Consider the following 16,412-nt stretch of genomic DNA (forward strand, 5'->3'; position numbering starts at 1 on the left):
CCATTTTAAAACAATAAATTCACATTTTTGTGAATCCCATGAGCTTCTTGGATTTAAGATAGATAGATTATAGATAGATAGAGTATGGATAGATAGATTATAGATAGATAGATTATAGATAGATAAATTAGAGATGATAGATAGATTCGGTAAATAGATATAGATGATAGATGGATAGATATAAAGATTATAGATATATAGATTATAGATAGATAGAGTATAGCTAGATAGATAGATAATTGATGGATAGATAGATTATAGATAGATAGATGATAGATTATAGATAGATAGATATAGATGGATAGATATATAGATTATAGAGAGATATATAGATACTGTAGATAGATGATAGATAGATAGATAGATAGATAGATAGATAGATAGATAGATAGATAGATAGATAGATAGATAGATAGATAGGGGGCTAGCACCCAAAACATCACAAAACCAGTTTTTATTATATCAATCTGCTTTCAACTTTTGGCATTGTGGCATTCATTAAGTATATCAGTTTTGACCATATACCCATTTGCGGGTACATTTTTTAAGCCATAACTACTATATTACTAAATCATACAAAAAAAACCTGTAGAATTGTTGTTTGGTATTTCTACATTACGCAAGTTAATCCCTTTTATGTTAATTAATACTTAAACATACACTAGAAAATGTTTACTTACAGTACCGGCGCTGTAGCTACAAACCCTTCTGTCAGATGCCATACATTCCCCTCCATTGACAACAAGTATCTGATTATGAACGGCAATTTTGTACTTTGTTTGGATAGCATGCTTAAGATCTGTCACACTAAAAGAGAGGAAAAACAGATCACAAGTAAGAAGTCACAAATAAAAGCCCCTTTTGGACTAAATTGTTGAAAAAAATGACAATAAACTAGTAATAACTATAGTTTTATTAAAAAACAAAAACCTACTGTATATGGCCCAAAATTATTATGTGTGACAAGCTGCTGTGAAATCAGTATGGTTATGTATGCTTCGGATACCAGACACAGCGTGGGAGTGTTTTGGGTTATAATCTGTCAAAATGCAGCATTGTCACATACATTTATCATGGAATTTAAGCAGTCTTTGACAATTCTCAGTGTGTTGTTTCCCAAGAAAGTCCTTAATTACATAATCCTGGGAAGTTACCTGGTATACATTTTAAAGGGATGAAGGTTTAGTACACTGTTGGTTTTCAATTGTTGCTGTATATTATTTAAAAGAAAAATAAGGAAGTAAGAACAGCAATAAATGTATTCATTATCTGTTTATGTGGCCTGACTCAATGAACCAGGCAGCATATTTATTGCCTTTTATTACATTTCACCTTTAGTTTGTTTAACTGGCAAAATATATTTGAAAATGGCTAATTCTATGGACCCAGTCCCAACACTACATTAAAAGCCACACTGCAAGGTCACATATAAGATTCCCAACGTATTGTAGACTCCCAATCGCGGGTGAGGGAGGGGGAACCAGGACTACAACCAGTAATTATATAATAAAAAGAGAGCAACATCTTCTTACACAAACACTAGTTGTAACAAGACTATCAACAAGAGTTAGAAGAATGCTGCAAGTGAGATGGCAACCAAATGCAGCCACAGCTTCTTTTTTTTTTTAATATATACTTCTTATCAGAGACAAGCAGTTACAGCAAATCAGCGAACTATGTTCACAACCTCTAACGCTATAAAACCATTAAAAGCTAGTTGATCTAATGAGTTTTATAAATAGGGCTTGTATGGAACATAGATTTTTGCCTATTTTTTTATTTCTTCAGGAAAATTGAAGCTATTCCATGTTTGGTTATTGCAAGGTAATAAGATTACTATTGCACATACAAACACTCTGTATAATGAATTTTGCTTATCTGTAAGCCAAAAAGAGTCATAAAAAAGGGTGGGGCTTGTTTATGGAGAACATAGGATTGCTTGTTAAACTTGTTAACTGAGCTAATTCATCGTAGGATAACTAATAACTGTAACAAAATAATGTAATACAGAGAAGTTATTAATATAGTAAAAACCAAAAATAATTGGAATATTTTACAACTTTATTTAAATGTAGCCTTTATTATTAATATTATGTATACATTCAAGGGAGGCTTAACTGAATAAATAAATGAAGTCATGGAAAATTATTAACGGGCCATTTACACCACAAACTTTGTAAGGATTGAAATATAATACAGGTATGGGATCAGTTACCTTGAAACCCATTATCCAGAAAGCTACGAATTACGGAAAGGTCATCTCCCATAGACTCCATTTTATCCAAATAATCTAGATTTTTTAAAAAAAGATGTCCTTTTTCTCTGTAATAATAAAATAGTACCTTATGCTTGATCCAAACTAAGATAGAATTAATCCTTATTGGAGACAAAACCAGCCTATTGGGGTTATTTAATGTTTAAATCATTTTCTAGTTAACTTCAGGTATGAAGATCAAAATTACGGAAAGACTCGTTATCCAGAAAACCCTAGGTCCTGAGCATTCTGGGTAACAGGTCCCATACCCAGATGTTAGCTTTCATTTTTCGACCTTTAGCTGGCTAAAAAAATAATTGATTGACTGCTATATGCTTGATTGCCCAGGTGCGAATTTGGCTAGTGTTTATAAATAAGCCCATAAGACATTTTTATCACAGCTGTAAAAAGACTGAAAACAATGTTTCTTATAGAAACTTGTTTTAAAATAATGGAGGTCCCCATTTCTGCCAGTTTTAATTAAGGCACAACAACATTTCATGCATTGCCATCAACATGGCACATTGTGCCAGGTAGATAAAGTTTAACAACAATATATAGCTTACAAAAATGCAGCAAAATGAAAAAAATGTCAGTCTCTTAGAATATTCCTTGCCGACCCCTTCACAGTCTCTCAACTGTATATGAATCCACAATCGAATATATATATACCCCCAGAAGGGATATGTATAGGAAGCGGTCAGCGCCTGTGGCAACAGAAATAAAAAACAAGCATAGCGCAATATGTTTAGAATATAAGATATCACCCTGTGCGTGCACTAGGATGTTAAATAAGTGTGTTCTCCCCCTCTCCTTCGGAAAACTACTAGTGAGGGTATGAAATGACAATACAGGTGAGAGGAAAAAAGGTAAGTGCTTTCCCTGTATGGATGAAAGATCTTTCCCAAGGATGAAATGCCTCCACCTTCTGTATAAAATGCCTACTTACAGACCACTGCCGTGGTATGGTGCATGTAACATGAAAACCCTTCTGGTCACTCCTTCTGAATTCGCTGTTCCTTCCAAGTTCCCAAACAGGAGAAAAAGCGATAATAGTGTGGCACACTTTTGGGGGACATACCAACCTAGAAGCAAGCGATAATAGTGGGGCCCACTTTTGGGGGACATACCAACCTAGAAGCAAGGCACCTGGAGTGAGCTGACAGTAATTTGGAGCGAACTGATAGGACTGCCTCGGGGAACCCCAGAAAAACTGTATATTGGACTCAATACGCAAAAACCCGTGAAGGTAAATGTGAGTGTGGATTTCTTAATTGTTTTTAATAGTTTTAAATAAATGGTTTTACACTATTATCGCTTTTACTCCTGTTTGGGAACTTGGAAGGAGCAGCGAATTCAGAAGGAGTGACCAGAAGGGTTTTCATTTTACATGCACCATACCACGGCAGTGGTCTGTAAGTAGGCATTTTATACAGAAGGTGGAGGCATTTCATCCTTGGGAAAGATCTTTCATCCATACAGGGAAAGCACTTACCTTTTTTCCTCTCACCTGTATTGTCATTTCATACCCTCACTAGTAGTTTTCCGAAGGAGAGGGGGAGAACACACTTATTTAACATCCTAGTGCACGCACAGGGTGATATCTTATATTCTAAACATATTGCGCTATGCTTGTTTTTTATTTCTGTTGCCACAGGCGCTGACCGCTTCCTATACATATCCCTTCTGGGGGTATATATATATTCGATTGTAGATAAAGTTTAACCACAGGTGTATTGATTAAAGAGGAGAATATAAAGCCCTGTGTGCAATTTGCTTTATATAATTTAAATAAATGAGCTTCTATGTAGGCATGGGTGTGCCATAATGCTCTTTGCATATCTTGGATGCATAAGTGCTGATAAATAGGTGACAAATGCAATGTATTGCACACCTGTAGGATATTTGTTATTTAAGATAGGAATATTGCTATGGAGAAATATGTTATTTCCTGCAGTAGGTTGTATGATTTATGGCAGCTGCTGTCAACAATTAGAATGGCAATTTACAGATTCCTACTTGATGTATGCTACAATGTGTGTTTATCTTGTATCAAAGCAAAATCAAAGGCCTCAACAGGCAAATAATGAACTCCTGTACTTAAATATATTTTATATAGCCCAGCAAATGTTTTTTAATGGTAAACACAAAGAACACAAATGATAGTATTTTCTTACGTCTGCACTGCTAGCTCGGTGTCAAAAGTCAGGGTTGTTCCAGTGTTCACCAGGAAAACATACAACTTCATGATGACTGGTCTAAGGTCCTCTAGATCTTGCTTTTAACTTTGCTGTGATCATTTAGAGACTAGCATAAAAAGTAGAAATATATTGTTAGCAAGCATAAGGAGTAATAACTTCTAAAATATTTATACAATGTTTTGTAAAATATACATCCACAGAAGCACTCAAAATACTTTCAAAAGAATGAATGAAATGCATATTAATGAAGATACAATACTGCATTAATCACATGTAACACAAGTCTTTTAAAGGACAAGTCAAGGAAAATTCACAGCAGGGTGCCAATGTGCTAGACAACTCCCAGTAAAAACAACTTCCCACAGACCCAGGGTCTGAAAAGTTCACCAGCCCAGGGTATCTCCTATCTTTGTCAATGTCCGAGTGACCCTTGTACAACCTAATGAATTAGAATTTGTCTGTCCTAAAGTCTTAGTCTGCGAATACGTGTGTATCACTGTTTTGGCCCTGATACCTTGAACTGAAATATCTGTAAATCCAAAACTTACAGCACCACTGAACCTTTGAATGTGGCAGAATTTGGAAAAATTGATGGAGCTTGTGGTGTAAGAAGGGTGCTCTAAAACTGGGGTGGGTGATGACTTTTAAGGGTCTTAGGGAATATGTAAGGGGGCACAACAATGACTCCAGGGCTGGGATGGGTTGCATCAGGTGCAGCGACTGGGTTTTAAGGATACAGCCAATATAGAGGAATTATTCCTGAGGAAGGAAGGAAGGGAAATCCCCCCCCCCCATCAGTGGCTAATACACAGGTTAAGAGCCATTTTGCATTTTGAATGCATGCTGTAGGGAGTTTGTGGGGGTCATACCTTTATAGTGTATCTGCATTATATTTTATATAATATTTATATAATACACAAAAGACATGAATATGTTGTAAATGATATCCTTATAAACGGTGAGTTCTGATGTCATCAGTTCTAAACGGTGAGTTCTGATGTCATTTCTGCCACATGACGCACTGAAACTTGCTGAGACTAGCTAACTTGCGTTGCCAGGGGGTTGCATGCTATTGGTTATGCATACCCCTGGACAACAAGTGAGTCGGCACATGTATTAGTAATTACATTATACTGCTGAATCTAAAGGCAGTAATCTGGTCCTATTCCGACACATGCACCTTCCTATTTTCTTGACTGTTGTCTAAAGCAACCCCATGCCAGGTATCAATGGTATAGGAAAGACCTTGAGTAGGGGGTCAGATAGACTGTTTAGCACCTGACACCTGGAAATGTACACTACTAACAGGTAGAACACTCTATTATTGTGAGGTATGAATGGTGAAAGCACCAGTGATTTACATCAGTTTGGAATGCAGAGGTAGCAAATACCAGCCACTTCCAGGATGTGTGTGGGCACGGCTGTCATCAGGAGGTGACCAGGAATCCATAAGACACAGAGACCTGGACTGATGATAAAGGGGTGAAGTTTACCAAAAGGTAGCAAAAGTTATTCACTGACTAAAAAAGACAAACAAAAAACCCCTAGATAGAATAATGTTAAAGGCCCTGACTGTCCTCCATACAAGGCTGCCACATGGAAGAATGAGTCCCCAGCCCATTTGGCTATAGTTTAGACCCAGTGAACCACACCCCATTGTGGTAATCCCCACCTCTTAAAGGAGAACTAAACCCTAAAAATAAATGTGGCCAAAAATTCCATATTTCATATACTGCACTAATTGCACCAGCTTCTCATTAGCAGCAATGATCCAGGACTTCTAACTTGTCACAGGGGGTCACCATCTTGGAAAGTGTCTGCAACACTCACAGCTAAGCTTAGGGGTCGTCTCAAATGATCAAACAGAAAATGAGCTGTAATATAAACTGAGGCTACAGGGCAGATTATTAAATTCTGATGCTAGTTGTACTGGTTTCTGTGCTGCCATGTAGTAATTATCGGTATTAATTACTAATCAGCCTTATACTGTGACATTTATATTCTATGTGTATTGTATATTGTGAGTCAGTCCCTAAGCTCAGTAAGTGACAGCAGCACAGAGCATGTGCAGTGAATCAGCAGAAAAAGAAGATGGTGAGCTACTGGGGCATCTTTGGAGACACAGATCTTTACTGCCAAAGGGCTGTGGTTGCCTTGGGCTGGTACAGAAACCCAAAACATAATGTACAACATTTCTAGCCTACTTCTTTAGTTAAGCTTTACTTAGTCAGTCCTGGTCCTTGTGATCTCACACACACTGAAAAGTGTCTGTTATTGTACATTTAATCCTACAATCGTCATTATCCATTCAAAATACAAAAACTACAGGAATACAGAAAAACCTGCAATGACACAATTTATATCAATCTAGGTTGGCAAATGGAAAAACAGACTTTTAAGATGAGTTTATTGCAATAAACTCTAGCAGAGGCCTGTTGATGATATTGAATAACCTTGCATGAGAAATAGAACACTGTGTTCATGTGAATGGAGTCACCAGACATCCTTGCAAAAAGCTTTATGTGGCAAAGTGACACTAATACATAAGGGCCCCTTTAAGAATTGCACCATAAAACTTACTCAGTTCTCTCTTGAATCAGACAGTTAGTTTGTGGTTGTTGCAATTTTGCATTGCACCCCTTATGGCAATGACACACAGGACACTTTATCGCCTGTCGGATATTCCCATGGTTCCACATGCGTATGTGAAAATATTGTGTCTCACTAATTAACTAAGACTTGAGAGCTACTTACAGACTATTATTATCAGGCTCCCTACTTCATGTCCTATAAAATTACTAATACATACTAGTAGAATTAGGTGTGTATAGACTACTCTTTCACACATATAGATCAGCTTGCATGACTGATCTATCAATGAACCATGAAATCATAAACAGAATTCCTCATAAATTAGTCACCCCAATACAATGTTAATATGTAAATATATAAACACACACACATCTTCAGTAGAAAGCATTCACAGCAAGCCATTTAGATTAGCCAACTAAGATATAGTGAACAATTAGAATATAACATCAATTATCATCATATAAACAATGCATTATAAAGTGATAGCCCTAAAAATATACTCAATATACAGTTAGGCCTATAAATCTTTGGATAGAGACAACTTTCTTCTAACTTTGGTTCTGTACATTACCCCAATTAATTTTAAAGTAAAACATCTCAGATGCAGTTGAACTGCAAACTTTCAGCTTTAATTCAGTGGGTTCAACAAAAACATTGCATAACACAATCGCTTCATTTCAGGGGCTCAAAAGCAATTGGACTAATTAAAAAACTGAAAATAAAAATGTTCATTTCTAATACTTGGTTGAAAACCCTTTGCTGGCAATGACAGCCTGAAGTCTTGAACTCATGGATATCACCAGATTCTGGGTTTCCTCCTTTTTAATGCTCTGCCAGGCCTTTACTGCAGAGGCTTTCAGTTGTTGTTTGTTTGTGGGCCTTTCTGTCCGAAGTTTAGTCTTCAACAAGTGAAACGCATGATCAATTGGGTTCAGATCAGGTGACTTACTTGGCCATTCAAGAATATTCCACTTCTTTGCTTTAATCAACTCCTGGGATGCTTTGGCTGTATGTTTTGGGTCATTGTCCATCTGTGTTATGAAATGCCTCCCATTTAGCTGCATTTGAGCAGACAGTGTCTCTGAACACCTCAGTATTCATTTGGCTGCTTCTGTCCTGTGTCACATCATGGATAAACACTAGTGTCCCAGTGCCACTGGCAGCCATGCACGCCCAAGCCATCACACTGCCTCCACCATGTTTTATAGAGATGTGATATGCTTTGGATCATGAGCTGTTCCACGCCTTCTCCATACTTTTTTCTTGCCATCATTCTGGTAGAGGTTGATCTTGGTTTCATCTGTCCAAAGAATTTTTTTCCAGAACTGTGCAGGCTTTTTTAGATGTTTTTTTTTTTTAGCAAAGTACAATTTAGCCTTTCTATTCTTGATGCTTATGAGTGGCTTGTACCTTGCAGTGCACCCTCTGTATTTACTTTCATACAGTCTTCTCTTTATGGTAGACTTGAATATCGATACGCCTACCTCCTGGAGACTGTTGTTCACTTTTTTGGCTGTTGTGAAGGGGTTTCTCTTCACCATAGAATTGATTCTGCGATCATCCACCACTGTTGTCTTCCATCTACGTCCAAGTCTTTTTGCATTGCTGAATTCACCAGCACTTTTTCTTTCTCAGGATGTACCAAACTGTAGATTTTGCCACTCCCAATATTGTAGCAATTTCTTGGATGGGTTTTTTCTGTTTTTGCAGCTTAAGGATGGCTTTTTTCACCTGCACAGAGAGTTGTCTGTTCACAGCAAAATCTTCCACATACAAGCACCCCCCCCCCCTCCCTCAAATCAACTCCAGGGCTTTTATCTGCTTCATTGATAATGAGATAATGAAGGAATTGCCCATGAAATAGCCTTTGAGTCAAATGTCCATTTGCTTTTGAGCCCCTGAAATGAAGTGATTGTGTTAAAAAAAAACGCTTTAGTTCCTCACATTTTTATGCAATCTTTTTGTTCAACCCACTGAATTAAAGCTGAAAGTCTGCACTTTAACTACATCTGAGTTGTTTAATTTAAAATTCATTGTGGTAATGTACAGAAGCAAAATTACAAAAAAGTTGTCTCTGTCCAAATATTTATGGACCTAACTGTATACCTCTCACAACCACTATGTCTCAACAGGACGTCCCTCATATCAACCAGTGAGTAATTAAATTCATATACTGTCATTCATATTCATACATCTCTATCACAATTAAAAAACCTATAAAACGTATCCTGGCCAAGTCCAATACCCACCATAAAAAAGAACTAATTACAGAAATATAATTGTTAAGAACAGAAATATACCACCCCTGATATTATATATACTTTATTATTGTCAGGAGTGGTATATACAGTAGTTCTACTTATGATTAATAAGACAGCTAGTGTCATTTTATTTGGGAGGTATGGTGTCACTATGAGTTTAAGAAATATAGTATTTTTGGTAGGTTTGTATTTTAGCCTACGGATTTCACATTGGGTTTATTTTTAGACTTCATATATTTTAATTGTGGTATGTTTATTTAATATAGAGTATATTTGTGAGGATATCACTTTATAATACACAAAAGCCACGATTATCCTGTAAATTATATCCTAAACTGCTCTTAATGATGTCATCAATTATAAACCTTTAAGTACTTAGATTCTGGGTTTGGGTGATCCCATACCTGTGTTGTAAACATAATCTGCACTGTTTCTGTAACATTATAAAAACATACTTCCCCTTTTTTGTTTATATTTCTTGCTTCAAAGTAACCTCATGGTAATGGTGGGTTGTAACAGTCTCAGGGAAGATACATTTCAATATCTAGGGTGTCCTCCAAGAAATTATGCCATTTTACTGCTTTAAGTGAATGACACTTTGTTTTATGCTAATTCAGTTACACAAATACCATAATTTTACTCGCTGCAACTCTGTGTCAATAATGGGAATGAAGACAAATTTAATAAATATACAATACCAGTTGGGTACAGTTAGATGCAGTTTAGCAGAGTATAATCAAAAAAATGTAGCAGTTCAGGTGGAATTTGTTTGCCAAACCATTTAAAAAAATGCAAAGTGAGGGGGCGATATTCTTCCCAAGTGCACATCACTAGTAAATACAGAAAACAGGCACAATTATCTACTAGAATGAATTATCACCTAAACATGCCAACAGAAACGAGTGTATGTCATATTCATGCTTGGCTATACAGATATGGGACTTGTTATCCAGAATGCTCAGGACCTGGGGGTTATCAGATAACGGATCTTTCCGTAATTTGGATCGTCATAACTTAAAGCTGACCTGTCGCCCAAACATAAAAAGCTGTATAATAAAAGTCCGTTTCGAATTAAACATGAAACTCAAAATTAAAACATCCATACCTGTTATAAACGTGTTCTAAGCTGGCAATCATATATTACCTTCAGCATAGAGGCGGGGCAGGCAATCACTTTCACTTTCTATTCTGCATTTCCTAGAACCCCAGGGGGTATCAGGTCCCCCATTCTGGCACAAACAAGATTTTGAGATGATGCAAAGTGTGCCTTAAAAACAGTGTCTAGAAAATGGCACCTGCCAGTCACAAGATTTCAATAATTTTATAGTGTAAGTGAAATTTATTTTGCTTGACTAACATCATGAAATAGGATTTGGAAGTATTTCTTAAGGTGACAGTTCCCCTTTAAGTCTACTAAAAAATTATCTAAATATTAAATAAACCTAATAGGCTGGTTTTGCTTCCAATAGGGATTAATTAGATCTTAGTTGGTACAAGGTACTGTTTTACTATTGCATGAAAAGGGAAATCATTTTTAAAACTTTTTGGATAAAATGGAGTCTATAGGAGAAGGGCTTTCCGTAATTCAGAGCTTCCTGGATAACGGGTCCCATAGCTGGGACACTGGCATTTTAAGGGATAGATGACAGAGTAGCAATCCCAGAAAACTAAAGTTGTAATATAGTAGACGCATGCTTAAGCTTCTTTTTCTGCCACTACTATTTACCTGACATGAGGCAGGGCATCTAGAATCATTAAATATTAAGAACAAACAAGTTCAAGGAGTGGTCCCAATAGATTACAGGCATGGGATCTATTATCTGGAAATCTGTTATCCAGAAAGCTTTAAAATACTGGAAGGAATCTCCCATAGACTTCCATTTTAATCAAATAATGCAAATTTTCTCTGTCATAATAAAACAGTACATTGCACTTCATCCCAACAATCCTATTGGGGTTAATATTTAAACTATTTTGTAGTAGACAAAGTATGGTGATCCAAATTATGGAAACTGGATAATAGGTCCCATACCTATAGCTCTATAAAAAGCTATCATAAAGGACTGTAATCCAAAATCTAAATATGTATATATCATATAATTGGCAAACACTTGCTTAATATGGTATACATGGCATTACCAGTACAGGTACTTTACACACAGTAGGAAACATAGCAGAGATTATAACTAGAACTAAGCCTGGACCTTGTTATATAGAGTACCTCAGGTCTACATCCAGGAAAAGGTTCTAGAGCTGCGGTATTCTAAAAAAGGTCGAGTGACTAGAATGGTTTTGAATGTATAGTTCTGCTCGCTAGCATTATTGATTTCATAAACTTAAACAGATTGCCCTGCACTGGTACAACTGGTGTCTTTGCTGCAGAAACTCTACAATAGTTTATATAAACAAGCTGCTGTGTAGCCATGGGGGAAGCCATTCAAAGCTGAAAAAGGAGAAAAGGCCCAGTTTACACACCAACTTATCTGTTATCTACTGTGTATCCTGTGCTTGATTGGCTGCCCCCATGTCTACACAACTTGATTATATAAACTATAGTTGTGTTTTTGAAGCAAACACATCAGTTTTACCACTGCAGGGAAACCATACATTTATATTGGAATTCCTTTAAAAAAAACTTTAATTTTTTTGTTCCTTTAATGAACATATATATTACTCTATAAAGAAACCCAGGACTACCCATTACCCTACTGGCGGCACACAGAATTTCCTTAATATGACAGCAATGATGTCAGGCATTTCAATAGGGTAATAATGATCAAGTCCTGGATTTTGCAACAAAAAAAAAATAATAATAATTCACACTAAATGATAACATGGAACAAGGTCTCCCAAATGACTAGAGTAGATGATTGGCTCCCTAATGGCATGAGTATTATATAGTTAAAGGATAGGTTGAAAGTGGAAGCTGGGGTTCGACATGCATCGACAGGCAGAGGCTATTGTGATTTAAAGGGGTTGTTCCCTTTTGAGTTAACTTTAAGGGAGTTATTTAGTCCGAATGTATCTCAATATTTCCTGCTACAAACTCCGATCAAATCTGCTCTGGTTTTTTACGCTTATTTATTATCACACTTTCCCGAAAATTTTCTTTGTGGGGGGAAAAAAAATCAGATTTTCATGATTTTTTCAGACATTTCACTCAAACACTCAGATTTTTGCAGAAAACTTTGGAGTACTGCACGAAACCCAGCGCACATCAAAAAATCATTGGGAATTCTCCCAGGTCTCGACAGGTCTAAGATGCTGGATTTTCTGATTCAGACTTTTCCATCCTCGGGGTTTCATAAATTCCGAAAAATTCGTGATTTTTTAAAAGTCTGATGTTATAAAAAAAAATAATCACAAACTTTACGTGATTTTTGCATTCGGAGTTTAGTTAATAACCCCCTTAGTATGATGTATGTTGAGAGTGATATTTTGTAACTGGTTTTCATTTTTTATTGTTTGTGGTTTTTGAGTTATTTCGCTTTTTATTCAGCGGCTCTCTAGCTAGCAATTTGGTTTCTAGGATCCAAATGATCCTAGCAACCATGCAGTGATTTGACTAATAGACCGGAATATGGACAGGAGAGTCCCGAGCAGAAAGAGGAGTAATAAAAAGTAGCAATAACAATACATTTGTAGCCTAACGGAGCATTCGTTTTTAGATGGGGTCAGTGACCTCCATTTCAAAGCTGGAAAGAAGTAGAAGAAAAAAGGCAAATTAACGAAAAACTATAAAAAAAAAAAAAAAATATTGAAGACCAACTGAAAAGTTGCTTAGAATTAGCCATTCTATAACGTACTTAAAGTTCATTCAAAGGCGAACCACCCCTTTAAGTGGGAAGCTTGTGAGGTCAGTATGGAAGGAAGGAGACACACTACACAGTTCTGTAATGCCCTGTCACAGCCCACAGCATTCTAAAAAGCCCAGTCATATGCAATGTTGGCAGGTTTCCATCACACGATATAACAAGAAGGCTGCACTACAGTCAGGCAGGTGTTTATCACTGAACTGTCAAGTAGTGTATGTGACACTCAGGTACATTCCTGCATAACAGTGGCCTCACGTTCATAGGCCGGGGGAGGAGTTGCCTGACAGTGAGGGAGACCCTTTCTGCACTTCCACCATGACAAGCAGCTCTTCCGTGTATGACTTGCTAACACCTTGCCCTGCCACCCACCGATCCGTGGAGCTGTCATACCCGCCTGGTGTTGGCTGAGCTGTCAGGAAGATCCTCTTATTTTTGTTGTTGTTGTTCACGACTCAGCATCCCACAGGCTGCCTGTTTACAGCGGCGGCTCGTCAAACATCGCGAGAACGAACCAATCTCTCGCGACAGTGAGGGATTTCCAAGGGAAAACTAGGATAGCATTCGGGAGGCGGGCTGGTGAGCGTATGGCGTCACTGAGAGTGACAGATGCCACGCCCATTTCTCGGTTTTAGGCGTGTGCTCTCTTATAAATAAGTCGTCCTCTTGTGAGAGACGTTTTTAGACTCCAGTAGGCTGAGTCATGTGGCGCTGAGGGAGCTGGCTTCCCACTATTGTTGAAAACAAAACAGATAGACATAGAACAGTAAGGACGTGTTTTACCCAGTAAAAGCAGTAACCATGGCCAGGGCAACAAAATTATTGGGGCCCCCCAAATTATTGGGGCCCGCCCACTCCACACAACAGTTAAAAGACCACACAGACATCAGCGCTAAAAAAGGTAACCCCCCCCACAAACACAAGTAATAAAAAGCAATGATGGTCAGGACCCCCTTATAACTGTGGTGCTAGAGCCCCCCTTAGATAATTTTTTTAAAACTTGGTGGTCAGGGCCCCCTATAAGTTAAAAAAAATAATTGGTGACCAGGGCCCAAAGAATATTTTTTTTAAAAAAAAAACATTGGTGCCAGGGCCCCCCTTACAAGTTAAAAAAAATTGGGGCCCCAAAGAATATTTTTTAAAAAAGCATTGATGGCAGGGGCCTATAGAATATTAAAATAGTACATTGGTGGACAGGGGATTAAAAAAACAAGAAAACACAGATTGGTGTTCAGTAGAATTGAACTCAGGACTTCCACTTCGCCTCCTTTCCTGACTCTGGGTCTTTTCGCCGCTTCAGGACTTCAATTTAGGCTGTTTTCATGACTTCGGGTCTTTTTGCAGCTTCGGGAGTTCGGCTTCGGCTGTTTTTGTGTCTTCGGGTCTTTTTGCCGCTTTGGGACATCGGCTGTTCGGGACATCAGCTTTTCGGAAATGGCCACACGACTTTGGCGCTGTCAAGGGGGGCCCGGCTCTTTCAGGCCCGGGACACCTGTACCCCCTGCCCCCCCTGATGGCGGCCCTGACTATGGCCGGAAGTTAACGCCGTGGGACTCATTTAGCAACACCAGCATTGCAGAAGTTGGGAGTTACCAGATTTTGGGCTCTGTATTCTCACATTTTACGGTGACTTTCCTCAGTTTCAGACAATTTTGGGGCAAAAATTTGGCTGGCCACCAAAATGTCTAGAGGTTAAATTGTTTTACCAATATTTATGTATATGTATTTGGGTCTCATGGGGCCACTATACCTCCTGAGCCCCCCTCTAGTTACGCCCCTGGGGTGAAGGGGGCATATCTTTCCCATTTTGCTTCACGGAAAAATGTGTAAATCAGTGAAAATTGAAAAAGGCGTATTTTCACATATATTCATTTATTTTTTAGACTTTTTCACTGCAAATGTTGTGTTATTTTGGGCTACTTTTGAAGTGACTCTTGGCTAGTTTTGGGTTGGTTTTGTAGCTGACTTTGACTGTTTTTGGAAACCTGGCAACCCTGAGCAACACTGGGCTAACTAGCACCTGAGCAGTAAGTCATGGCAGCCTATCAAGTCTTTGCTTTTATTGTTCTTCTCAGTGCTGATTTGTTGCTATGGGTTACTGGCCAGGTAATATAAATGCCCAGCAAATTTCCTGTGTGGAGGGAAAGATATAATTTCTGCCTTCAATTTAGGTTGTTTAAAACCTGAAGGGCTAATTTGCTGGTAGCAAGCCCTATGAACATGTATAGGCTCAGCTGTTACATTTCTGTGCTGTTTGACTTTGTCATTTACTGGGCTCCAGGCAGCGTCGGACTGGGGGGCCGCACAACACATACCCCCCTGCTGCAAAACACAACCTCGTTCGCACCTTTTTTTCGTCGCATCCGGGAGTGATGTGGTAAGCAGAGCAAGTGCAGGGAGTGGGTCTGGGCCGGTGGGGCCCAAAAGAGCCGGCCCAGTCCGACTCTGGCTCCAGGACAGGGTTGCCACCTTTTGGCCTGTCTAACCCCGGGCAGGGGGCGGGGCTGTGACATAACAGGTGCTGTCGGGGTCAAAACCGGACAGGTGGCAACCATACTCCAGGAGAACCTTGCTTTCACAGACACTTCTTTTGAAATATGCCATTTTCCCATACTGTAAGGTTGAATGACTGAAAAAAAGTGTTGAGCTTTGTTTTATGCCAATTCAGTTACACAAATACCATCATTTTACTCGTTGCAACTCAGTGTCAATAATCGGAATAAAGACAAAATTAATAAATATACAGTGCCAGTTAGATGCAGTTTAGCAGAGTTTAAAGTGGACCTGTCACCCAGACACAAAAATCTGTATAATAAAAGTCCTTTTCAAATTAAACATAAAATCCAATTTCTATTTTTTATGAAAGCATTCGTAGCTGTTGTAAGCTCATTTAAAAATCTCAACTGTCAATCAAATATTGTCTGCCACTCCTCTATGCCATGGGCAATTACTTTCACTTTCCATTCAGTACTTTCTAGAAGTCACTGCTCTCCACACATTTCCCCGTTCGCTTTACCATTTAATTGTGTAGCCAGGGCATGGGGATGGACATCGGGTCCCCCATTCTGGTGCACAAACAAGATTCTGAGATGATGCAAGGCTTGCCTTAATAACAGTGTGCACAAAATGGCTACTGCCTGAAGGAAACAAGATTCAAATAATTTATACTGTGTAATTAAAGTTAATTTTGCTTGACTAATGTGATACAATAGGATTTTGAATAATTTTTTTGGGTGACAGGTCCCCTTTAAATGTACTTGGCACCAATCTGTGATTAAAATGTACTTAAATT

The 16,412-nt window shown here is 38.2% G+C and overlaps 1 protein-coding gene across 2 annotated transcripts in view; it reads right to left on the reverse strand.

Annotated features, from left to right (window-relative positions):
- Positions 1 to 13,666, reverse strand: part of rb1cc1.S (RB1 inducible coiled-coil 1 S homeolog) — a 56,649-nt gene extending 42,983 nt beyond the window's left edge. Inside the window, exons 1-3 of one of the 2 annotated variants that reach the window (XM_018223701.2) lie at positions 13,514 to 13,666; positions 4,432 to 4,561; positions 681 to 807 (exon numbers count right to left, since the gene is read on the reverse strand). In XM_018223701.2, coding sequence (XP_018079190.1) covers positions 681 to 807; positions 4,432 to 4,502 — 198 coding nt within the window. In that variant the 5' untranslated portion in view covers positions 4,503 to 4,561; positions 13,514 to 13,666. Of the gene's footprint in view, positions 1 to 680; positions 808 to 4,431; positions 4,562 to 13,492 lie in introns of both variants that reach the window. The other variant, XM_018223702.2, reaches the window with a different exon arrangement.
- Positions 13,667 to 16,412: the final 2,746 nt, after the last annotated feature.

The sequence above is a fragment of the Xenopus laevis genome, chromosome 6S (assembly GCF_017654675.1).
Source record: "Xenopus laevis strain J_2021 chromosome 6S, Xenopus_laevis_v10.1, whole genome shotgun sequence".
Lineage (NCBI taxonomy): Eukaryota > Metazoa > Chordata > Amphibia > Anura > Pipidae > Xenopus > Xenopus laevis.